Below are 26065 nucleotides of genomic sequence, written 5' to 3' on the forward strand. Positions count from 1 at the left end.
AGTATAGAAGGCAACCGTATCTCTCTCTTATATCAATGTTTCTCTCCCTCCTTCCTTCCCTCCCTTCCTCCCATTCTCTAAGCATATCCTCAGGTGAGCACAAAAAATAAATAAATAAAGATGATAATATTCAGCCTGAGTTCAAACAAAGACACTTTGATCTGGGCTCCCATGACATCCCCCCATTGCTTGTCTTGGGCCCTGTGTCTTGCTTGGTCCCTAGACCTGAGATGGACTTTGGGTTGGGAGGGGAGCAGGCTGAACCAGAGTCTGGGCAGCTCTTTCACAGCCCACTGAGTGACCACAAGGCATAAGGATGCAAGTTTCCCAATAGTGGTGTGAAGAAGGTACAGTTGGTGAGGCCTGGCTTCCCAAAGCTTAGTTGCCCACTGCTTTTGCTTTTCCTCCTAGCTTTCTCTCTCACTTCTTTACAACTAGGACAAAATCAGAATGGAGTCTTTAAGACCATGTGAATACAAAGTTCAAGTAGTTCTAACAAAGGAAGTCCTTTCTAATGATAGCTTTCATATAGATACTTTCAAAACCATATAGAACCTGACCGCATCCAGATTAACCAGGAAGGTAGGCAGGAAAGTTATTATTCCTCACTGTGTAGATTTGAAAATGAAAGCTTAGAGAATGATGAAAGTTGCTTAAGATGACTTTGGCAGCAAGTATGGGAGTGGCTTAATTGGAAAAATCTTTTTCTCCAACTCAGTTATCCTGTTGGGCATTATTGCATTTATTCCAGGGGAATGTTGCTGCCTTTCTCCTGGATGCATAAATTCTACCCTTATAGAGTGCAGCCCAAGATCAGAAGTCCTGCTTTTCTCCTCATTGTATCCTTCTCTGCACAGAAAAAGTGCTCTGTGCTAAGAGGACCCCTGGTATGTGGCCTGTGAAAGTGTAGGTGCAGATACCATCACTGACCTCGAAAAGCATCTGCTTCTGCTCAGCCGGTCCTTATTTGATGCTCCTTTCAGGAGACTTGTGACTGTGGCCCTGAGGCCAGATTTGACTCTAGAGCTCTCTAGTATGCCTTTCCCCCATTTTTTTTTTTGGCTCGATTCAGCTGGGCTCCTCCACAGGGGGAGAGTTTGGGCTTAAATCTCAATGGAATCCAGCTTGTGCCAGCTGGTGCCATCCCTGACCTGTCCTGGCATATCAGCCTAGTCTTGGCCAGAGCACAGCTTGCATGATATAGAGCAGGGGTGGGGGAACCTTTTTTCTGCGAAGGGCCATTTGGATGTTTGTAACATCACTAGTGGCCCAGTGCACGAAATTTGTGCACGGGGGAGGGGGTGTTCCTCAGCCTGGCCTGCACCCTCCCAATCTGGGACCCCTCGAAAAATGTCCTACTGCTGGTTTACAGGGTTCAGGCCTAAACCGGCAGTCGGACATCCCTCTCGCAATCCGGGACTGCTGGCTCCTAACCACTCACCTGCCTGCCTGCCTGCCTGATTGCCCCTAACCACTCTGCCTGCCGGCCTACTTGCCCCCAACTGCCCCCCGCCACTGGCCTGCTTGCCCCCAAATGCCCCCCTGCCAACCTGATAACCCCCAATTGCCCCCCCTGCTGGCCTGCTCACTCCAAACTGCCCCCCCCCCTCGCTGTCCTGATCACCTCCAACTGACCCCCACTGATGGCCTGTTTGCCCCCAACTGGCCCCCCTGCTGGTCTGCTTACCCCCAATGGCCCCGCCCCCCACCAGCCTGATCACCCACAACTGTCCTCCCCTCTTGGCCTCTAACTGCCTCTACCTCAGCCCCGCCACCATGGCTTTGTCCAGAAAACATCTGGAAGGTCTCCTGGAAGATCTCCCAGTCTAATTAGCATATTACCCTTTTATTAGTATAGATTCTCAGGCCGTACAAAGTTATCAACTTAAAAATTAGCTTGCTATATTTGGCCAAACATTTAATTAATTCACCCCTAATACCTTGGCAGGGCCAGACCAAATGATTTTTCTGTACTTATATGGCCCACAGGCCGGATGTTCTCTACCCCTGATATGGAGGCTGAAACTACTGGAATCTGCATATCTGGACACAGGCAGGACCAAGAGCCACAGGCAGACATTTCTACATTATTATTCTCAGCCTGCCCCATGTCAGTCTCCCTGCCAGGCACATAAGGCAGTCCTCAGTCTGGGCCACCTGGAGCTGGGCAGGCTGGCCAGGTGGAGGGACGAAGGCAAAACACCTTAGCTCAGCCCTTAATCCCTGACTGCTCATCTGGGAGGGGGCTTCAGGGCCTTCCAGCTCTCCATGGGGTGGTATGTTGTCAGGGAGCCAATGTCTCTGACACCCTGTTGGGGCAATAACTTATTACATTCTCCAGATTCCTGCCAGGGAAGGCTGCTGGGGATTCAGGCTAGAGCCCTGCTTCGGACTTCTGGGCTCCTTTGTCTTTTTGAGCTATTGTGAAACTTCTGCCTCAGAATCTCAATTTCCTGAGCCATTTGGCTCCAATTCTGACAGTGATATGGATGATGCCATTTTCTAGACCCAGAAGCGAACTCTAGCTGGGCCTCTTTCTCCCCTTTCCTCTTTTTCCTTGGGAGGCTTGGTGGGGAGGGAACTTATTTGTTGAGTGCTTGGTACTACATGTCAGGGATATTTTTCTGTCCAGTATTTTTTTGAATGCTCTTATTTTGCCAAGGAGGAAACTGAGTCTAAGCAACTTGCCCAATGTCAGAGAGCTACTGACTGACAGCTCTGAGATTTAAACTCAAGCTTGTCACTCCACTAGACCAGAAGGGACAGAAAACAAGTTTGAGGGTTTGGAGTTAGTTCCTTTGAGTCTAAACCCCTTGTTTACCTGGCATCTGAGGGCAAGTATACATAATACCACGAAGAAGAGTGATGGACATGGAATTTGAAAATCAGGGTCATAGTCTCAGTAATGACATTTAACACTGTGTGACTTGGAAAAGTCCCCTCGGCCTTAGCATGCTCCATACTGTAGCTTTTTTAAAATACTGATTTGGAGAGTTCCACCATAGACCAATAAAATCAGCCTTTGGGGATGGGACCTTGGGGAATTGGTATTTTTCTAAAATGTATTTTATTGATTTTTTTACAGAGAGGAAGGGAGAGGGATAGAGAGTTAGAAACATCAATGACAGAGAATCACCAATCAGCTGCCTCCTGCACATCCCCACCGGGGATGTGCCCGCAACCAAGGTACATACCCCTGCCCGGAATCGAACCCGGGATCCTTCAGTCCGCAGGCCGAGGCTCCATCCACTGAGCCAAACTGGTTAGGGCGGGAATTGGTACTTTTAAACTTCTTAGTTGATTCTAATGTGCACACAAGGATGAGAATCCCTGAGCTAAGTGGTTTAGGTCAGCGCTTCTCAAAATTTAATGTGCTGCAAATCACCTGAGGATCTAGTTTAATGGAGATCCAGTTCAGTGAGCTTGGCCCCAGTGTGTCTAACATGCTCCCAGTTTGATGCTGCTGCTGCTGGTCCAGGGACCACACTTTGAATAGCAGGGGCTAGAGGGCCCTAAGTATGAATGAAACAAATTGGCACTCACTTGAATGAGCTGATCTCCTTCCCACCAACCCTGGTTAGGGCCACTGCCTAGCATTAGGAGAGCAGGCAGCCCACCTCTCTCCCATGGACCCTATGGCTCAGGCAGATATAGGACTTGATCACTGTGCTCTGCCTCCCCGCTTAGGGAGGGGCACAAGAATAATGGATAGGTGGATGCCTCTCTCCTCCCTTCTCTTTTTGTTCTGCCTCAAACCATGAGTGACAAGGGGCTGTAGTGGATTTCAAGTGTGTGACATGCATGACTATCCTTAGGGATTGGCTCCCCTGACTTGGGTGGCCATATCAAACTCATGGCCCTTTAGGTGTCACTATTTCCTTTTATGCTCACCTTTCTAGAATCTCCAATCTGGTCCCTCCTTTGGCACCTCCTCTTTGTCTTAATGACAGGAAAGCAGAGCTGGATGCTGGGAGGGGCTCTGAGGACAGGGAAGGCCCTTCTCTTGGGTGTGTAGCAGGAGTAAGAGATTAGGTGGTGGGTGCAGCAGTCAGCTCAACTGTCCTAGTAGCAAAATCCTGTCCCTCAAATGCTCCCTGGGTGGGTGTGAAGTCCCTTCACACTGCTCTTACCACACCCCCCATCTTCCAGACCACCATCTGCCTAGAGACCTGGAGCCTTTCCCAGGCCTGCATTGCCTTCTGCCAGAGGGCCTAAGGTAGTGCTAGCTGGGAACAAATGCTTTCCAGGATCTCTTGGAGGTCCTGGTGATTTCTAGCTCTTATTCATAGGTTAGAGAGTTGCAGTAACAAGAAACATGCACATATACACGGATGCAGGTGCATACACAGACCAAGGGGCCTACAGGGTATGTATGCAAGCGCATAAGTCCACACCAATCCATGTGGATCATGGACATGAGCAAACTTGGATGCAGCTATACGCAGAAGCAGATACCAGGGTGCAACACCAGGTGCACACACTTGCAAAAATGCACAAGTGTGCAACCCTGCTCATCCCATTTTCCCCAGAAAGCACTCAGGGGCTGCAGAGCCTTCTTTTCTCCCCCTCATTAGTGTGTGACCCTTGAGGATCTTGTTAGTTTTTCTTACCAACTTCTACCTTCCCATACTCTTTCCTCCTCTACCCAAACAGCATATCTGAAATGCAATTTTGTACTTTAAATTGTCAGTCCCGGCTGCAAGGTTCTCATCCTGGATTCTTTGTGGGAGGGCACACTTGCTGCCTAGGAAAAACCCCACCAGTCTCCTTGGAGTTCCTTGGTCACAGGTACTAAGAAAATGTTGGAAATGGGGACAGGACTCGTGGCTAGAGCAGCTCTGCTGAGCCAGCAGCCCGCCCCATCCTCAATGCCAGGTAGGGACAAATAGCTGCCTGAGCAGTCCCAGGGCTTCGCTGCTGGCACTCAGCCTACACTGGGCCAGTAGGGCCTCCTCTGTGGCTGCAGTCCAGCAGCATGTCTGCACTGAGGCTGGCAGGGTGTCCTGCTCAGTGCCAGGAACTCCCAGAGCAGAGGCAGGAGGCTGACCCGGCCATTGCCCTCCAAGACGCCCATAGGCCGGCACTGTCAGCATGACAGTCAGTACTGGGTTATGCTGCAAATAGACCAGTCTCAGGGGAGAGGTGGGGCAGTCCTGGGAGGCTCCCAGAGGAGAGAGAGCTGGAACTTGATGAGTGGTAGAGGAAGAAGAACACTGGGGCAGCCACCATGTCAGAAGAGGGAACCCTGAGCTGGAGTCAGACTGAACTTGGACTCCAGCCCTGAGATTGCTACCCTATCAACTTGGAAACTGTAGACGAGCCCTTCCTTTCTGAGCTGATTTTGAGATCTAAGAAATGGGGATAGTAAAAACTTCTTCACAGCTTCTTGTGTGTGTGTTCAGTGAGATTTGGTTATGAAAGTGCTAGAGAATGTTAGATATGGTGAGGAGAAAGAGACTAATGATTGGTGAACATTTCATCTCCCCAGCTAGACTAGGATGGTCTACTCAGGCCATAGAAGGGCATGGCTCCCTGAGAAAGAGGGTTGAAGACACAGCTGTGCCTCTCCCTTCCAGGAGTACTCCTTGATCCCAGACAGTCCTGGGAGGGTTCTGTTCTTTGGCATTGGGCAAGTAAAGAATGAGGCTCAAGAGCCCTAAGCTGGTTTTTCTCAGTGGTTAGAGCATTGGCCCGCGGACCAAAGGGTCTCTGGTTCGATTCCCAGTCAAGGGCAAGTACCTAGGTTGTAGGATCGATCCTCAGCCTAGGTAATGGTGAGTGAAGGAGGCACCAATCAATGTGTCTCTCTCTCACATGGATCTTTCTCTCTCTCTTTCCCTCCCCCTCCCTTCCATTCTCTCTAAAAACCAATGAAAAAAATATCCTCGGGTAAGGATTTTTAAAAAAATATGAATGAGGTTCAAGAAAGGAAATTCAAGAAAGAGGTCTCCGAGCATACGGGGAATGAGTGGGGCTTGGGGAGTAGAGGGTAAACCCTAGCTGGCTGTGACATGAAGCAAATGTGCCGGCTCCTCCATGCTTCTCTTGCTATTTCTGGATCACCAGAACTAGAGGTGCCTACCTGCTGGAAGTGAGGCAGCAGGCAGCACCCTTGCTAACCCCATTTCTCTGCCTCATTATCCCCCTCTGTTCTGTTTTAGAAGCTGAGGCCAAAAAAGCATGTGAGTGGCTCCAAGCAACAGGATTTCCTCAGTATGCTCAGTTATTTGAAGGTAAGGATCCCCTTCCCTAACCTCCTTATCTCTCCATTTTTTTCATATGTAAAGTGGAGCAAATCAGATCCTTTCTCTGACTGCACAAGAAGCTGTGTACCCTGGCCCTCTGCCTGGCTGGCCCCTCTCATTCTTCAGGACAGCTCAAAAGTCACAGCCCCAGCAGGCCTCTGCAGATCACCTTTCTAGGAATAGCCCCCACCCAGCCTCTCTTTACCCCAACACTTTGGCTGATGTCTTTTGTAGCATTTATTACTTCATTCTCTTGTTTGTTTTATGTATTGTTTGTCTTTTGCCCCCAGGAGAGTGGGAAGCCCATAAAGGCAAGGACCCTTTCTATCTTATTTGCTATTGTGTCCCCAGTGTCTGGCCCAAAGTAGATGCTCAATGAATGTTAGGAAATGAATCAATGGGCTGATTTTACCAATAAGGCAGAGAGGTGTGGGATTTTCTGGCTGCTCTCACCTCCTCCCTTTTCCTTCCTCTCTCATCTATTCTCCCTAAACCCCAGGGACTGGGACCATGCTATGGGTAACAGTAGGAAGTGTTTCTTCTGTCCTCATTCTCTCTGGTCCCCCAGTTCACCTTGGGTCAGGGAGGAGGTTCCCTGTTTGAGCAGCCCAGGATTCAAAGGGAAATGAGGGAGCCCATGCTGATTCTTGGCAGCCACCTCAGGCCTGCTTTCCCCCATGGACCTGCCTCATTGACCGATGGGCCTTCTTGTCCAGCTCTGCCTTCCAGACCTCTCCTCATTCTTTCTAATGATAGCCAACCTGAGCTTCCTGGACTCTTCCTTTCCTCTAGGCATCCTCCTTCTGCTCTATACTTGCTGGCCTGCCTTCCTGCTTCCCCAGCCTCCCTTTTCCAACTCAAGGGCCCCTGGCAGAATTTCTGACCAACCACCCTCAACTCATCTTGGCTTCTCTCTGCCATACAGAAGGTTCATTTCCCTTGGATATTGGCTCTGTGAAGAAGGACCACGGTTTTCTGGACAAGGACTCTTTGGGGGCCCTGTGCAGGTATGGGGCTGAGGGCCACACCTGGAGGCTAGGGCCCAGCTTAGGGCTTCCTTGTGTTAAAAATTCCTGTTCCCCTAACACAGGAGGAGCCTCAGCTACTAACAAAGTTCATCTACTGCAGTCATGCTGCTCACTCTGTCTTCTGGGTCTGTGACACCCTCACCCAACCAGGCATTCTAGCTGGAAAGCAAACACTAGTCCTTGATTCTTTTCTCCCTTCAGTTAGGTCCCACAGACCATACTCTGATTTGTCCCCTCTCTACTTACTAGTACATCAGCTCGACCCTGGTTTGAGATCAAACCATGACTTCTTGGGTCCATCATAGCCTCCTAATTGGCCTTTCTGCTTTCATCTCTGCATTCCCCTCCTTGTCATGGCCCAGTGGCCCAACAGCCACTAGAATCTGTTTCCAGGTGTGCACTCACTCCTCTATTTAAAATGTGTCACTGCCTGAAGGGAAAATCCAAAGCTTTTTAGCATGATACCTGAGGCCCTTTGCAATCTGGTTTTGACCAACCTTATCAGCTTCGGTCCCCTCTCATAACTACACTAGTCTGTCTACTGTTTCCCTCTCTACCTTTTCCCAAGCTCCTGTTGAATTCTGGGATAGGAGTCCCTCTGCCTTTCTCCCTCCAAATACCATTTCTGTCTTCCAAGAAGCCTTATCTAATTACAACCCCTCCATTCATGGAACTTCCTTGTCCCACCCTCTGTGTGCCTGCTGTGCCTTCTGTCTACTTTGTTCTTGAACCTTTCTCATTTCTGTAGCAGTTTGTTTTCACATCTATAAGCTCTCAGAGAACAGAGGCCATAATCTCCCCAGCATTGTGTCTAGCACTGAAACCTTCACAAAGTTTCATTGTCTGGGTATGTGAATCTTTGGAGTGTCTTGATAGGTTGTGCCCTGAAGACTTTGGGGTTGGGACCCTTGGATGAGCACTGCTTTGTTTCCTTGCAGGAGGCTGATGACCTTGAACAATTGTGCCTCGATGAAACTGGAGGTTCATTTTCAATCCAAGAAGGTGAGTCATGGCAGGAGTGGGGTCTGTGACCTTGTGATTCCATGGGGAACTTAAACATACACAAACCACTTTTGAAACTAGCTCCAGTGTCCCCAGAGTCCAGGATGTCCAGATTAGTGCCTTGTTCCAGCCTGGAAGTAGGTTGTAGAAGGCTTAATGAGACCTCTGGGTTTTGGCAAGCCTAGTCTAGAGTCTGGAGTATGAGAATAAGTACCCTGACTATTGGCCTCTTCCACCCCTTCAGCCCATTTCTACCTGTTAGGTTTACTAATAACTTGACCTAGAGATGGCCGTTCCTTAAGGAAATCCATCTGCCTCAACTCCCTGCTCTGTGATGACAAAAATTCCTTGACTAGGGGGTAGAAACATAATAATGTGATGGAAAAATCATGACCTATATAATCTTAGAAGACAGGGTCCTTTACTCACACCAAGTCTTTTCCCTCTGAGCCTCATTTTCTCCATCTCTACAGTGAATCTAGTTTCGGGGAGGATTTATAGGTCCCAAAGGCCTTTCTCACTCTGCCAGTCTGGGATTGTAGAAACCTTAAGGACTGTTGGTTTGCATGTAGCCCTAGGATATGGACCTGATGACCCCATCCTGCCCTGGGTCAGGTTTTGTGGGTTTCCTCTGGGGCTTTCTTTCCCAGAGGCCTTTAACCAGGTGTATCAGCCAAGTTGCCAGACCCCTTACCTGAGAAGCAGAAAACCCCTGGGACCTGGTCCCCACTGACTGCTCAGTGACCTCAGGCAAGTCTCTTTCTCACTCTGGGCCTTAGTTTTCCCACCTTGCAAATTAGAAAATGAGAAAAATCTTCTCCCAGCTCTGGCATTTTGTGATTCTGATCTGAGACTAGCCCAGATCTGAGAGGTTGTTGAGGACAGGAGGTCAAGACTCCTGGATTCTAGCCTGGCTCTGTCACTCACTGACTTCTTGAATGACATTGTATGACCTTGGGCAAGTGACTTCTCATTTGTGGGTCTGGGTTTCACTATCTGTAAATGGAGAGGGATTAGATCAACCAGATGACCTTTACCATCCATCTGGGCTCCATCTATGACTCCTGGCTTCCTTCTTCTAGCACTCCCAGAGCCAGTCCCCACCCCCCTTCTAGGACATGTCATCAGCCAAAGAGCAGGGCCCTTTGCCTCAAGGTCCCCCAAGCATTTGAAGTAGAGCAGAGTACAAGCAAGGGCTTGTGGGTGGACTTCTTTGACACGACCCTGTGGTGCCCTTCCCAGAATGAAGACTCAGAAGAGGAAGAGCAATGTACCATCGGCAATCCCTGGGTCTTGCAGCGAGAAAGTAAATGCTGGTCTCCCATGGGCTCTTCTGACCTGCTGGCCCCACCGAGCCCTGGACTACTAGTGACCTCCAGCTGTGAGAGTGTCCTCACTGAGCTTAGTGCCACCTCTCTGCCGGCCATCACCGTGAGCCTACCATCTGAGCCAGTGGACCTGCCCTTGCTAGGCAGTGCCCCCAGCCCAAGTGACCGGTCCCTCCTCAGCCCCACCCAGGGCCAAGAGGGTCCCCAGGACAAGGCCAAGAAGCGCCATTCCTGTAGCTTCCTCAAGCACCTCGAGTCTCTGAGGCGGAAGGAAAAGGGTGGCAGCCGGCAAGCTGAGCCTGAGCATAGCCCAGTCACCTCAGAGAAGGCCACTAAAGGTTCCTCTTTCCGGAGCCGCCGTGGCTTTCTCTCAGCTAGATTATATAGGGCCAAGAACCAGGCAGACACCTCAGGCAGTGGCAGTGGCAGTGGCAGTGGCAGTGGCGCTGAGACTCAGAGGGGCTGGGAGGTCTGGCCTGTGGCCATGCTCCGGCATCCTCAGCGGATACACAGGGGTGACTACCTGGTGCATGTACCTGGGGACCACCAACCAGGCACATTCCCTCGCTCCTTGTCCATTGAGAACCTGTGTACTGAAGATGGACACCGTTTGGCTGATTGGCAGCCAGGTAGGCGCTGGGGCTGCGGAGGGCGCCGGGGCTCCTGTGGCTCCACAGGCAGCCATGCCAGCACCTATGACAACATGCCTGAGCTGTATTCAACTGAGCCTATACTGGCTGGGGCTGAGGCCGAAGATGAAGAAGAGGATGGTGGCAGCTATGCCCACCTAGATGACATCCTCCAGCAAGTGTGGGGACTGCAACAACGGGTAGAACTTTGGTCTCAGGCCATGTACCCAGACCTGGAGCCTGGAGATAAGGAAGAGGAAGAAGATGAGGAAGAAGAGGCCACTTCATCAGTAGAAATAGCCACAGTTGAGGTAGAAGGTCAGCCTGAGGCTCTGGGCCAGGTAGACGCTCTGGCCCACAGAGAGTCCTCAGCCCTGGGCCAGGCTGATGTCCAGACGGTTGTCCCAGCTCAAGCCTCAGCTGAGCTCCAGGCACAGGCTGAGACCAAGCCACTTGGCCCAATCCAGGATAATGAGCAGGAGGCGAATTCAAGCAGGGAACCCACTTCTGCCTCTAGCCTGTCTGTGGAAGGGAACTCCATTTCTGACACTGTGGCCTCCTCCAGCGAACTGGACAGTAGTGGGAACTCCATGAATGAGGCTGAGGCTTCAGGGTCCCCGATTGGACTCCAGGCATCAGCACCCCGTGAACGACGAGATTCAGGCGTTGGGGCCTCACTTACCAGACCCTGCAGGTGGGAGTTCAGGGTAGGGAAAGGGGCAAGGAGCTCTGCTGTCTCTGTCTCTTCCCTTCTTAATTCCTCCCTCCATTTTCAAACCCTATCCCACCCCAGCCAATTTTTTGGTTATGAGGCCCAGGGGCAGGTTCTTGGGAGCTAGCTGATTGCCTCTAGGCACTCAGTTACAGGAGGGAAACAACAATAGTACAGGACTCAGCAATCCAGAATGTTAGGTTTAGGACCTGCCTCTGCTGTGGTCTTGAGCAAATTCTAGCTTCTCTTTGGGCCCCAGTTTTCCCATGTATAAATCGAGGGCATTAGAAGAGATGAGCTTTGATCCCTAGCTTTGCCATTCTGGATTTCTCAGAGCAACCTATTCACTGAAGTCCTGGAAGGGTAGGAGCTGGTACTACTTGCTGGCACTAGAGGAGCCTGAGCTTTGCTGTCACTTCCCTGACAGTGTCTGGGCCACCGGGCAGCCCTGGAAGCTAAGACTAAGCTTTTTCCACCCTGTGGCCTAGCAGCAATGCTGACAATGGTCCCATCTCCATGCATTTTCTTTCTTTTGGGAGAAAAAAGGGGCCAGAAGAACACAGCCCATTCTAAGGTTGACCCAACCCGGCTCCTCTGGCTTTCTACCCCCATCCCCATCCCCCATCCCTTACCAGGAAGCTCCGTTGGCACAGCTTCCAGAACTCTCATCGTCCCAGCCTGAACTCGGAGTCACTGGAGATCAACCGGCAGTTTGCCAGCCAGATCCACCTCCTGCACAAGGGCTCTCTGCTGCGGCTCACAGCCTTCATGGAGAAGTACACTGTGCCCCACAAACAGGGCTGGGGCTGGTGAGTGCCCCTGGGCCATGGTCACGGCTTCCTCCCTGCCCCTACTCCAAGGCCCTGGGAGGATCAGCTCCAAAAAGCAGGTGTAGACAGGCAGAGCCCACAGGTCAATGGAGTGGTGGGATGTGCCAAGGGGCTGGAGGAGCCGTGGCCTAAGAGGTTGGCATTGCTCTGGGTGGCTTGTGTGTATGTGTGTGTGTGTGTGTCAGAGGGTATACTGTACATAAGGTGCATGGGAGTATGTGTGCCATGTGCGAGGAGGGGTGAGGGTGGGGGAGGGGAACACGAGGTCCTTGAGTTGTACCCCCTCTAATGCAACATCCATGCTACCATCAGTGAGGTTGTCTTAAAATGCAGCTTTGGTTGTCACTCTTCAAATAAGCACCCTTCTGTGGCTCTGTGGTTCGGCATTGCCAGTTTCCTTCCCAACATGATCCTTTCATGTTCGGTCCTGCCCCATCTATCAGGCTCTTTCGCCTGCCACTCGTAAGCAACACCACTGTATGGGCCAGAAAACCTTCCCTGAATGTGCCATGCTCCTTTCCTTGCCTCTTTGCTATTGTCCACACTTTTCTCTTGGCCTGGAATGCCTTTTCCCCATTCCTCCTCCAGGACAATGCTTACTTATTTCTCAAGAGCCCATTGAATTTCTACCCCTCTCTGAAGCCTTCCCTGATCCACTAGTTGCAGTTCCTCTCCTTCATGGTTCTTCCCCTAAGTTCTTGGTCCACTACTGGCTACATGTACTGTCACTGCCTGTTGACTCAGATATTTCTTTAACTGAGACTGAGAGCTCTCTGTGTTCCTCTGTGACTTCTTAGGGCTGGGCCCAGAGAAGGTGCTTAGTGAATGTTGATTCTGGGGATGTGGTGTGTTTCTTACCCCCACTCACTCCGGCCAGAGCCCCCAAGACTGAAGACAGTCTCCAAGCTGCGTCCTAGCCTACCACAAGCCCATTCCTGATCTCTGTCACTCCTCCAAACAGGTCAGTGCCCAAGTTCATGAAAAGGAACAAAACCCCAGATTACCGGGGCCAGCATGTGTTTGGGGTGCCGCCTCTCATCCATGTGCAACGCACAGGACAGCCACTGCCACAGAGCATTCAGCAAGCCATGCGCTACCTGCGCAGCCAGTGTCTGGACCAGGTGAGCTCCCCCCGTGCCCTGCCCCCCGGGGAACCTGCAGAGAGATAGCAATGGGGAAGAAGTCCAAAGCTAAGAAATTGGGTTGAGAAGCTGCTTCCCCCTTGGTCGGCCCACCAGAGACCTTTTCTAGCCTCAGGAAGACCCAGCAAGGATGGAACCAAAGCTTCTTTCTCTCCAGCTCTGTACCAGCATCTTTCTGGTCCAGGCAATGTAATCCCCAACTTCTAAGAGCCTGCATTAGTCTAGGTCCCCCTTTTCTTACTCATTTCCACTAAAGCCGTGTTTCTCCCCGGCCTGAGGCTATAAAAACACTTTTCTTTAGTTTTGCCATTTCTTTCCAACCCTGCTCAGCAGGAGACCTGCTGGGCTTGGAAGTTTCTGGGATGGCCTACACTTGTGACTCCTGGCCTCACAGTCTCCCCCTCCATGTTTCCCTCCCTCCCTGTCCTGCATGGGCTAGGTGGGCATATTCCGCAAGTCTGGGGTGAAGTCTAGGATCCAGAACCTGCGCCAAATGAACGAGTCCTCCCCCGACAATGTCTGCTACGAGGGCCAGTCTGCCTATGATGTGGCTGACCTGCTGAAGCAGTATTTTCGAGACCTACCCGAGCCTATCTTCACCAGCAAGCTCACCACCACTTTCCTGCAGATCTACCAGCGTGAGTCACCTGCCCCATTCTCAACTATCAAAGAGAGTAAACATGTTCTATTCCCCCAAACCCACTATATGGAAGGATAGACTGAGGCCCTGAGGAAAGGCAGGGACTTACCTAAGGTTAAACTGTGCATTTGAGCAGAGCCTGATCTTGCACCCAGAGACCTACCAGAGCCCACCTTTGCCCTTCTCTCTAACTAGATTCCCTTGGGACAACTGTTTCCTCTGTGTTCCTAGAAACAGTAGGCTCCAGGATAATAAGGAAGCCCTTTTCCATTCCTTCCCCACAGTCCTCCCCAAGGATCAGTGGTTGGCAGCAGCGCAAGCTGCCACTTTACTGCTTCCTGATGAGAACCGAGAGGTGCTGCAGACCCTGCTCTATTTCCTAAGTGACATTGCCTCTGCTGAGGAAAACCAGATGACAGCCGGAAACCTGGCAGTGTGCCTGGCACCCTCCATCTTCCACCTCAACGTCTCCAAGAAGGATAGTCCTTCACCCAGGTGAAACAGGGTAACTTGTGTTCAGACCAGGCAGGGAGGGTTTGGTCTCCCAACCCCATTGGACTTCAGGCCCTTGAGCCCTTGATGGCTGACACTGCAGTTCCCAGGCATCACCACAAGAGGTCAGCCTGACTCCTCAGGGGCCTGGGACAGGTTGGATGCTGTAAAACTGGGCCTTGAAAGACAGCAGGTTGTTTTGTGTCTGGACTGGCAAGCTGGCTTCCTGAGAATTGGAAACCAGCCTATTAGCCATATTTTCTCCTACCCTATTCCATACTCTCCTCTCATCCTTTCTCTCCAGGATCAAGAGCAAACGCAGCCTAGTTGGCCGGCCAGGCCCTAGGGACCTGAGTGAGAACATGGCGGCCACCCAGGGCTTATCACATATGATCAGTGACTGTAAGAAACTTTTCCAGGTGAGTAACTACAGGCCATGATGCCTACCTCCCAGACTTGGGGGAACCATCAGGTCCGACCTTTATATCCAAGACTGGACACGTGCCCCTCAACCTCCTACTTCCAACTCTTCCCTGCAAGGTTTCTCCCCTACCTCACTGTAGTAGCCAGGCTGCCCCATCCATGAATATGAACCTGACAGACTCTGTGGGCTCTTGAACTGAGGCTTCCTGACCCTCTGCTGCTTGCTCCTCATGGCCCCAGCCCAGAGTGTGTGTGTGTCCTGTCAGGTACCCCAGGACATGGTGCTGCAATTGTGTGGCTCCTACAGTGCAGCTGAGCTCAGCCCTCCTGGCCCAGCCCTGGCTGAGCTGCGGCAGGCCCAGGCTGCTGGTGTGAGCCTGAACCTCTACATGGAAGAGAGTGTCCAGGAGCTGCTGCGTGATGCTGCTGAGCGCTTCAAGGGCTGGATGAGCGTGCCAGGGCCCCAGGACACGGAACTGGCTTGCAGGAAAGTGAGTACTGCCGTGGGGATAGGAGAGGGCTTGATGCAGGCCAGGGAACCAAGGATCCCAAAGAAAGGGGCTGCCTTGTCAGTGCTGTTGTGCCTTGGCCTGATATGTGGAGAATGTCAGCCAGCAAAGCAAGAATAAATGAGACGAAAGGATCATTTTGCCAGAATTATCTTTCCAAAACCTCTCTCCAGACATGTCACTACTTTTAGAGCTTCACCTCCCATCTCTCCCTGCACCACAGTCACACTGTGCTTCTGCCCCTGATGATGTGCTACCTGGAGTGACCTGTTCCAAGCATTACATTTCCCAAGCCACTGTGAGCCCCAACTTGATATGCCCTTTTCTCCATTCAGCGCCTCCTGTCATGCCCTGGGCTGGAGGTGGTTTCTTTCTCTCTCTCTCTTGCACAGCCGTGTTCTTTCTTGGATTCTGGTTACGAGTAAGACTGCACACCCGAGGTTTACCATATATAAACCAGGCACAATGAAACCTCCCTTTCAGGGTTGGGGTGAGAAGCCAGCCCAGTGCCTGGCACATACAAAAGGCTCAGTAAAAGGCAGCTTTTGTTGCTCTCCACTGTCTACTTCTTGGGGACAGTGCTAGATGTTACGTTCCTTGAAGACCATCACCATCTTCTCTTCCTGTTCACTTCCAGAAATTCCAAGCACTGTGCCCATTTCATGGTAGAACCTAGCAGGCCTCAGAAAATGTGTGTCTGTCATCTCTGTGCTCTCGAGCAGGTGGAGAAGCAGACATCTGGAAGAGAGAGAGGACAGGGAACACAGGGATGGCCTGTCTGGGTGTGACAAGGGTTAGCACAATAGCCTTGCAGCCTTTCCTCCTCAGGGATTGGAGTGAGGGAAGGCCAGGACTGGGGGGTTAATGGGAGTTCTTCAGCCCTGACAGCTGTCTCCTGTCCCTGTTCACATGATCTGCAGGCATCAGACGGGCACCCCCTGCGTGTGTGGAAGGCATCCACAGAGGTGGCGGCCCCTCCAGCTGTGGTGCTACACCGTGTTCTGCGGGAACGGGCCCTCTGGGATGAGGACCTGCTGCGGGCCCAGGTCCTGGAAGCCCTGATGCCGGGTGTGGAGCTGTACCACTATGTCACCGACAGCATGGCACCCCATCCCTGCCGTGACTTCGTGGTGCTTCGGTGAGGGACTCCAGATGCCACCCTGCTGTGCTTAGGGAACAGAGGAGGTGGGGTAGGAACCAGCTTCAGGAACCTGAATGTTATGTCCCTTCCCCACAGGATGTGGCGTTCTGACCTGCCTCGTGGGGGTTGCTTGCTTGTCTCCCAGTCCCTGGATCCTGAGCAACCTGTGCCAGAGTCTGGGGTGCGGGCCCTGATGCTCACTTCCCAGTACCTCATGGAGCCTTGTGGCCTGGGTCGCTCCCGACTCACCCATATCTGCCGTGCTGACCTGAGGTACCAGGCCCCCTTTGCCTTGGCACCCTCCTTGCCTGTGCCCCATGCTGTTGAGCTCTGGAGACTGGGGCAAGTTCTTTCTTCTTTCCTCCTGGAAAGGGCTCCTGGTAAGAACCCATGGCTCATACCTATCTGCTTCTATCTCCCCAGGGGCCGTTCTCCAGACTGGTATAACAAAGTCTTTGGGCACCTGTGTGCCATGGAAGTGGCAAAGATCCGGGACTCCTTTCCCATCCTGCAGGCAGATGGCCCTGAGACAAAATTGTGAACTTCAGCCTGGTTCCTAAGTGACACCACCCAGCCTCCATGGTACCAAAGGAGTAAGGGGGGAATGAGAGCACAGTAGCCCCCAATGCTGCCTCCAGGGGCAGAGCTATTCCCCACACCCAGCTGCCTGTCCCCATCTCCTGAAGTTCCTCTCCACATACATGGGAAGAAGAATTTCAGTGTCCCATCTTCACACCACCTCCACCTCCATCCCTGAATCTGTTTTATGCCCTCCTGAGAGAGAGGATCCAAGAAGACCGCTGCTGCCCTCCAGGCCAGGGAGTCACCAGTCAAACTGAAGCCTTACTGGCTCTTCATCTGCAGGGATGGAAGGAGAGGGCAGTGTGTGCTCCCAGCTCTCTGCCCTTCAGAGAGGCCAGGCCATCCTGTTTGGTACTAGGGTCTCTTTGAGGTTGAGCAGACGGTTCTGGTCCTGCCTCTGGACCCATCATTGGCTGTAAACTGGCTTTTCCAAATAAATTGGATGGGAGTGGATGGGCACAGGGGTAGAGCAGAGGGCAGCCCCAATGACCAAGAAGTGTTTTATTTGTGTAAATACGATGCTAATTTTTATGAGGCTGATTTAAAGAGTGGTTACTGATGGGCCCCTAGTCAGCAACATGACGATTTGGGATAGCTTGGGACATGAGAGTGAAAGAGGGACCTTCCTTTTTCATGTCTCAAGAGACCAATGAACCAGTTTCCCCTGGAATGGGCCCCACACTTGATCTGCCACTCCGTGGGGTCTCGGTGCAGCCTTTGGCCATGCACTTCCATGTCTGGAGAGTAAACAAGCTCAGTCCCACCACACAGGCCGAGCAGAAGCAGATGGCATCCCTTCTCCGGCTCTTTGTGCCTGTGGTATGAGGCTGACATAACAACCCCTTCTTCAAGCAAAGACCTGGCCCCCGACTCAGGTGGCCAGCTGGCCAGATGGAAGGGCCTAGTGTTACCTCAGCCAGTTAGAGAAAGATCCAAACCTGATCTATCACACCCATTGGATGTCTTGGTTCATGTGGAAATTCAAGTGCCACTCAAATGCCAGCTCATGATTTATTCTTCTTTTGGCTGAATAAAATGAAGTGGGATGGCTCCTAGCCAATGTTGTAATTTTTAAGTCTATTTTACTTGTACCTATAAATACTGTACAGTCATAATATGTATATATATATATATATATATTTGTGTATATGTAGATACATATATATATATACATACACACATCTATATGCACACAGATATGTTATATCATAAGTGTGCTATAATCTATGGTTGGGAGTGGGGTGGGCGGCAGGGCACTTAAGATGAGACAAGGGAGGTGGAGAGCAGGAGCCACATAACCCCCTCAGAAGAACAATAAAGCATTACTAAAGATACACTCTGGCTGTGTAGCTGTCTTTGCTGAGGTTATGGGTTAGGGACTTGGTGTTAGGGTCAGAGGCTGTGAGCATTACTGGCCTAAGACTCAGGGAGGTCACAGGAGGAATGGGGGAAAGGCCTCAGCTCTTCTCTTTGGGAGGTGATTTGGGGGTGTTCAGGCAGAATTCTAAGAAGCCAGGACTTGGGCAGAAGCTGCAGATCCCATCCCCTTTCTTAGCTAGGGTCCCCCACCTGAACAGCGCATGTGCATGCCCTCAAGAGTCCTGATAGTAGTCATAGAGATGTTATGGCTATGCTCTCCATTTTTCCCCTGCTATACACAGCTTGGACTGAAGGACAAATAGTGGAGACCCAGCCCCTGGAGGCTGGGGGAAGCTGTTGCACTCATAAGCCAGGTTATAAGAGGTCTGAGCCCCCTGTAGCAACTCTTGGCCTGGTTCCAGTGGCCAGCAAAACCCAGGAGACTAAAAGGACCCCATTATTTTGACTTCCCTGGAGAAATAAACTTGCCTCTCCTTGGTTATTGTAGCAAGAAAATTCCCAGCCTCTAAGGGGCAGCTAGAGAGAGTATAGGCTTTGCAGTCAAATCTGTGTTTTCATCCCTTGAGTGCTGTAGAGTAGCCTGGATCTCTCTCTCTCTCTCTCTCTCTCTCTCTCTCTCTCTCTCTCCCTCCCTCCCTCCCTCCCTCCCTTTCTTCCTCCCTCCCTCCCTCTCCCCCCTTCTCTTCTTCCTTGTAGGGAAAACAGGGATACCTTGTCACAAGTCAGCCTCAGTAAGTCATCAGGTTGGCCTGCCCCGGTCTGCACCTCTACCCAGCCTGAACAGGTCAGGGTGCCTGTCAGGTCCCATTTTACTGTCACCTCCTTCCGTTCTCCTGGGTTTATCTGCCCCTACAGACCTTTGTTATTTCCTCTCTGCTGCTGCCTGGGTGTCTGGGTCTAGCCCTGGAGAGGAACAAGGTGAGCAGAGGGCCTGTTAGCCCCTTGCCTTTGAAAAAGCAATTTGTGTTTTGGGGTGGGAGTTGGCTCAAGCAGCACTGGTGTTAAGGAACTACTGAAGCTCTGGCCAGTAGTTTTCAAGGCAGGCAGCCAGGGGACTTTTTGGCACAGACACTGCCCCACATGGGCATGAAAGGAGGCTGGCTGATGGTACAGAGGATGGGGTTGAGCATTCTGTTAATGGGTGGTATGAAAATCACCACCCATGTGATTGTTGCGAAGGACAGGAAAAGAGTTATGAGGGAGGCTCTTGGAAGGATTTGCCCAACCATTCGGCCCTAGACTCTGCCACTCTGGATTAGCTGCCCAGTGTGGCTCCCTTATGTCTGGCTCTGGAAGAGGCAGTGCCAAGCAGGGGAGCTTCTCTACACTTTAGTGTTATTCCTCCTACATAAAGCAGAGGCTTTCATGCTTGCCTAGCTCTGCCTGGATTACTGTGCAGTCCATGAATGCACTGCCATGGCCAATAGACATGGGAATAGGTGTCATGATGATGAGGCTGCCCAGGCCCCTCACTGCCACACACATTGTGAACATCATCCATAACCATTTCTTTCTAGCCCTCAGTCTTATATCTCCACCCACCCTGAGTTGGCCTTTCCCTTTCCCTGGTGCCAGAGAGCTTTCACCCCCAAATTCCCAACACCATTGCCTATACTTTCTTCTCTTCTGCTTCCACTGACCCAGTACCTCAAAGAAACCAAGCTGTGGGTGAAGCCCGTGTGGGAATTGGACAATCTATGTGTGAGATTTTATCTATTATTTTCTAGTGCTCTGTTGCTGGAATGGCTGAGAGTCAATGGTAGACAGACTCAGGTTCAGATTGCCTATATCATTGCCTGGCTGTGTGAACTTTAGTGACACTTCAATATTTCTGATTCCTCTTTCCTCACAGAAGATAATCATTTATATCTTGCAAGGTTGTCAACAATGTTAAATGAGCTAATGTGAACGTGGCTGCACAGTGCCTAGCAGATAGTGGACATGAGTATGTGGTAGTTTCCTCTGCTCTGCTTCCTTCCTGACAGTCAGGCTCTATGGAGAAGGTGTAGGCCTGCATGGATGGGTGGGTGGGTGGGGTACGCATATCATTTTTTGCTTGGCATCAAGGACCTACCTACCCTTTTGGGACACCACAGCCTCAGGTTCCACCATTCTGGACACACCTACCTCCTCAGCAGACTCAAAACATTCCAATGACCTCTTTGTATCCTAACTACTGATTGGCTTTCACTCCACTTCTTCCTTGATAATGTGGCCCCATGGCCACATCTTCCTTCTTGAGCCCACCTTCATCCAGGCAAGGAACTCTCTTCCCACTTCTTTGACCATAGCTCCTAACCTTCTTTCCTTGCCCCTCCCGCTTCTCTCCTCCCTCTTCCCCACCTCATCCAAAAACATTCCTCCATGTTCTTTCTTATCCTACTCCTCCTTGGACCACCTTGCTCTTTAGGGACCTTGCTGACATCCATTGTTTCACCTGGAGGCCCAAATCAAATTCATCATCTTCCAACACACAGTTTGTTTCCTGTTGCCTGCTCTGTCTCAGGCATAAGCCCTCTCTCCTCACCTCTCCTCACAACCAAATGCATGCATCCATCCATCCACCATCCATCCATCCATCCATCCATCCATCTATCCATCCATCCATCCAAACACTCATACATTCTGCCATTAAGCAAGTAGTTGTGGAATGTCTGTTACGTTCCAGACTTTGTTGAGGTGCAGAGAATACAGCAGTGAACAAAACCAACAAGGATCCACCTTGTTGGGACTATGCCTTTAGTGCACATTCTACTAGATGGGTGAGTGGAGGGTTGTAGATGGTAGACAAATGCACAAGCTAACTTCGGCTATGATAAAGGTGATGAAGGCAATAAAGCAGAGTGAGGTGGTAGTGACTGGGCAGTTACTTCAATAGGGTGGTCAGAGAGGGCCTCTGTGAATATGTGAGGGACCATTTAAGCTAAGACCTGAGGGAGCATAAGGAATCAGACACACAAAGATCCAAGGTGAAGAATCCTGAGCAGAGGACATAGTAAGCAAGTACAATGACCTTGGAATGAGGACAAAGTTGCCATTTTTTCCAGATGAGCAGATGGTTAGCATGGCTGGGGTACAGGGAGCAAGGGGATAGTGGGAGGAGATGGGGTCATAAGAGCCAGATCACATGGATCTAAAGGGGAATTAGCCATGTTCCATCTATTCTACCTCCACAGCATCTCCTATATCCAGCCTATGCTGGATACAATGCCCCACTTGATATTGCACACCCTTCTACCTGGATATTAGAAAAGAGTCCCTCACCTCCTTTCTATCCTCCTGCCCATTTTCACCTATACATGGTACCAGGTGAATCTTTCTAAAGTCAAGTATCATCCTATGACTTTCTGGCTCAAAAACTGTCTATGCCTCCTCCCCTAATGACTACCAAACTGTGGCCTTCGGGACCCCACAATGCAGCCTCCAGATATCCACCAAATATTTCCCCTCCTTTTTTTCTCTTCTCCAGTCATGTCCCAGACATGTTCCTTTAGTTACCTCTTTCAGGAGTGGATGTAGGACTGCCTTGAACTCAGAGGACCCAGGTTCAAGTTTCAGCTCTGCCAGTTCTTAGCTGTGGCAAGTTATTTAACCTTTTTGGGTTCTATTTCCCCATATATAAAATGAGGCTCAGAGAGATGTGTGGATTCCTTATCAATGTAGGTTGATTATCACAAAATGTTATTACCCTTAAACCTCACCAGTCTGGCAACACTCAATTTTGATATAGCTACACTATGAAGTCATCCCTGAAACTTCCAGCAAGGTTTGCTCTCTCCCTCCATTAATCTGGGGTTTCTCTGAGTTCATCATAGTGTCCCACTTGGGGAGCTAAGAAAGGCATCTGGAGACACCCAGTGGTGTGTTTAAATCTTGGCTCTGCCATTTCTTAGCAGTGTGACCTAGAGCAAACAACTTTGCTCTCTCAGCCTCAGTTCTCTTATTTGTAAAATGGGTACAGGAATGCCTCTCTTGCTAGGGTGTTGAGAGGAGCCCATGTATCCCAACACAGTACCCAATAGAATAATGGCACAAAGGGAGCATTTCAGGCCACATTTTATTGCTCTTCACAGATAATGGATTTTCATCAACATTGAGGCAAGACCCTCCACTAGCAAAAACATTACAACTGACTGATGGCTCAGATGATGGCTATAGTATTTTTTTTTTTAGCAATAAAGTAGTATTTTTAATTAAGGCATATACATTGTTCTTTTTTAGACATAATGCTATTACACACTTCACAGACTACAACACAGTATAAACATAACTTTTATATGGACTGGGAAACCAAAAATTCCATGTGACTAACTTTACTATATCACTTTATTACAGTGGTTTGGGACCAAACCTGCAATATCTCCAAGGTACCTGTATTATGTTACCTCATTCACTCCAAGACATTGTTCTATAAGACCCCCTTATTTGGCTTGCCTCCCCATATCCTCTCTAGCTGTTCACACCTTTCCCGACTCAGCCAGCCTTTCCTAACTAACCCACCCATGAGCTCTTGAAGCACTTTTCAAGTGGACTTTTTATCACACAAAACTACCCTCAAATGTACAAGCCAGTCTCTCCTTTCCTAGGCTGTGACATAGAAGACAAAGACCAGGTGAGTCACCTCTGTGGCCCCATGTCCAGCATAGGGTCTGGTCTAGAAGAACCAGTGTTCAGGGAGCTCAGAGTGTGTACTGAATACAGTTAAATATTTGTGAAATCAGGGAGACAGTAGAGTATGTGAAGTTGGGGCTATGAGATGGGAGAGGACACTGGAGCTCAAAGAAACCTGGGGAAGAGTGGGTGAGGACAGTATCAAATTATTCTGCTGCCTAGCAGGGAACTCCTGGGTACTGAGTTCCTACTGTATATCAGGCACAATGCATTGTATTTTCCCACATAGGATATCATTTCAACCTCCAAAGTGCCCTTTGAGGTGCTAGCATCACCTTTTTCTGGATGGGGTTCTGAGAGTCCAAGCAGCAATGAGACTTGCCCTGAGGTATGCAGCAAATAAGCAGATGACCTGGGACTTTCCTCCAGACTCCCAAGCCCATCTTCTTTCCACTACAGCCCTGTGCAAAGGGAGAGGACACTGCTACCTCCAGCTGGTGGCTTCCATGTGTATATGTGTGTGTGGGAGGGGGCAGGGGGCACAGTGGGGAGGGAATCAATAGCTGTAGCTGTGAGAGCTGTTGAACAAAGGAGGGAATACATTTGAGGAAAGCTGGCTGAATGAAGGAAGTGAGACCAGGAGGGAGGGAAGAGGGCATACATGCACAGTGGTGTAGAGGCTGCCCTCCTATGCTTCCAGCTCACCCCCGCGGCCTGCTGGGAGTTGGCCTGCTGTGCCCTGCCACCAAGATTCTGGCTGTGGTCACTAAGGGCCCTAGGTTGGTCCTGAGCTTCCACAGCCTCTAAGATAGGCAGATGGTATCTTGAGCCAATGGAGAGGGCCTGGGATGGAATAGAGACCAAGGGCACATCTGGACTTTCATGGACCCTAGCTACTTCTGCTTTTGTGGGCTCTTTCTTCATAAACAATATTAAAATATATATTTTGTAACTGTATTGGTATGAAAATGAATATTATCCAGGCTGGGCTAATCATTATATGTTCATTGTTATTATATTCATGTTTTTCTTCTGATGTTAAAATAATTTAAAACACTTTTGTGAACCCTAGGTACTAGGCTTACTATGCCTAATAATAAGTTGTCCCTGGTAGAAGGCAGCACAGAGCCTATAGGAAAGTGAAAACATTGCTGCTGGGGAAGGGGAGGAGGTACTGACTGAGGCTCCAGGGAGCTGGATTTCTGTCTCTACACTTGGGTGCATCTAGCATATGCAACCACAGCAGTGCTTCTTGCCTCCCTTATTGGGGTGTAGACACTCATTCCCCAACACCACCTCAGATATGCTTCTTAGTCCAGAGGAGCAAGAAGATTCCTGTCAGGGCCTCTAACTGGCTCTTATGGCCTTAGACAAGCTCCTTGATGTCAAAAGAGAGCAATTTATGGCCCAGAGCTCCGGACTGGAATGCAGAGACCCCATGCTCCCAGCCTCCTCTCCTCTAAGGGTGGAGGGAAGAGCAGGGCCAGAGCTGGCATACTCCCAGCAGTCTTCTGGGAAAGGGGAGCAGATGAATCAGTGGCTCCAGCTTTTCCATGGTGTGGAACACGTTGTCCAGGTCACAGAAAAGCACCAGTATAAACAACTACTGCTTGTGTAAGCAGAGGAAATGGCCATGTCTTGGCCTGTGACAGCTTCACGTGGAGGGGAAGAAGAGGACATGAGGGAGAGTGAGATGGGGGGTAGGTAGGGTACTAAGAAGAGAGGCAGTGCCCAGAGCTCAAGGAAAGGAGGAGAAGCTACAGAAATAAAAACCAATCTCTCTCTAGTGTGGTTGATACAGTTCACCTGCCTGCATTCTTATTAGATAAAAAAAAGCAGATATAACTTTTATCCCTATTTTAGAGGTTCAGAAACTGAGACTTGGAGAGGTGAAGGGAGATACTTGGCTAACGTTATACTCAGTTAGTTTGTGGTGGAACTAGATTTGAACAATTTGAACCTGTGTGACTCAGTGTTGGGTGAATGGAAAATCAGTCAAATCAGTCAGTGAGATGGTGGCTGAGAAGTGAGGGAGTGAGCCAGGCAAGAGCACCCTTTCTCCTACTTTTACCTGGTACATGTCTGGGAAGCCAGTCTGTCTCTGAACCACCTCCAATAAAATACCCTTGATTTGTTTCCAAAAGACCCTGAGGTGGGTATCAGCATAATAGTGGCTAACATGTATTTAGTGACGACTGTATGCCAAGCACTGTTTACACACTTCACACGCCTTTCCTCCCCTAACACTTCTTGTGCACCTATCATGCCAGGCACTGTGTTGAGTACTTTATATGCATTAGATAATTCAATTTCCACGACAATCATATGATTAATAACCTTGTTTTACACACGAAAACAACTGAAACCCAGGGAGATAAAGGGACCTACCTGAGGACACAGGACTAGCAAATGACAAAGCCTGGATTTGAAGCTTGGTCTGTCAGACTCTAAAGACTCAAGAAAGGCTAGGGTTGGGCAGGGTGATGGGCATTTGACCCAATGGAATAAACCCAGCAAAGTGAGGGGACCTGGAAATGGAGCCCAGTCAGAGATAGAGCAACAAATGACTAATCCTGTTCTTCACCCAGAGGGCCTTGAGAAGTGGTTTCCATGTCCATGGAGGAAAGAGAGAAAGCAGGTCTAAGGAGCAGCTGGAAAGATTGGAGTTGGATATTAGGAAGCCCTTCTTCAGTCTGTGGGTCACTAAAATACTCATTTATTGAGAAGTAGCTTGCTTGGAGGCAGGGGATTGTCCAAAATGTCTCCTTGAGGTCTGGAGATTGAACCAAAATTTGGGGAGTACATGCAATGACTCGAATTGTCTGGCAACAGTAGGGCAAAGTTCTTCCTCTGGAGACCAGCTTATAGGTCCTGCTGCTTAGAACACAGGACAGGCTCCACAACAAAGAATTTCCCTACCCAAAATGTCAGTAGTTCTAGGCCAGTGATGGCAAACCGTTTGAGCTCAGCGTGTCAGCATTTTGAAAAACCTTAACTTAACTCTGGTGCCGTGTCACATATAGAAATTTTTTGATATTTGCAACCATAGTAAAACAAAGACATATTTTTGATATTTATTTTATACTAGAGGCCCGGTGCATGAAATTCGTGCACTGGGGGGGTGGGGTTCCCTCAGCCCAGCCTGCCCCTCTCACAGTCCGGGAGCCCTCAGTGGATGTCCTACTGATGGCCACAGTCTGGCAGCAGAGGCTCCCGTGTGTGTGTGTGTGTGTGTGTGTGTGTGTGTGTGTGTGTCTGCTGGGGGCCTACCCCCAGCCACACCATGGAGGCTTGGAGCAGGAGCCCCTCTGTGTTGATCTCTCAAGCTCCTGGCCTCCACTGCATGTTGTACTCTCCCTTGAGCTATGGCC

At 50.2% G+C, this 26065-nt stretch overlaps 1 protein-coding gene across 1 annotated transcript in view; it reads left to right on the top strand.

The window, feature by feature from the left end:
• Positions 1-17769, top strand: part of STARD8 (StAR related lipid transfer domain containing 8) — a 32233-nt gene extending 14464 nt beyond the window's left edge. The window contains exons 2-13 of the mRNA XM_081081486.1: positions 6162-6233; positions 8212-8275; positions 9518-10926; positions 11580-11753; positions 12736-12895; positions 13356-13554; positions 13841-14051; positions 14353-14467; positions 14738-14962; positions 15901-16118; positions 16218-16394; positions 16545-17769. Coding sequence (XP_080937612.1) covers positions 8219-8275; positions 9518-10926; positions 11580-11753; positions 12736-12895; positions 13356-13554; positions 13841-14051; positions 14353-14467; positions 14738-14962; positions 15901-16118; positions 16218-16394; positions 16545-16662 — 3063 coding nt within the window. The 5' untranslated portion in view covers positions 6162-6233; positions 8212-8218 and the 3' untranslated portion in view covers positions 16663-17769. The remainder of the gene's footprint in view (positions 1-6161; positions 6234-8211; positions 8276-9517; positions 10927-11579; positions 11754-12735; positions 12896-13355; positions 13555-13840; positions 14052-14352; positions 14468-14737; positions 14963-15900; positions 16119-16217; positions 16395-16544) is intronic.
• The last annotated feature ends 8296 nt before the right edge of the window (positions 17770-26065 follow it).

Source organism: Myotis nattereri, assembly GCF_964212035.1.
Source record: "Myotis nattereri genome assembly, chromosome: X".
NCBI lineage: Eukaryota > Metazoa > Chordata > Mammalia > Chiroptera > Vespertilionidae > Myotis > Myotis nattereri.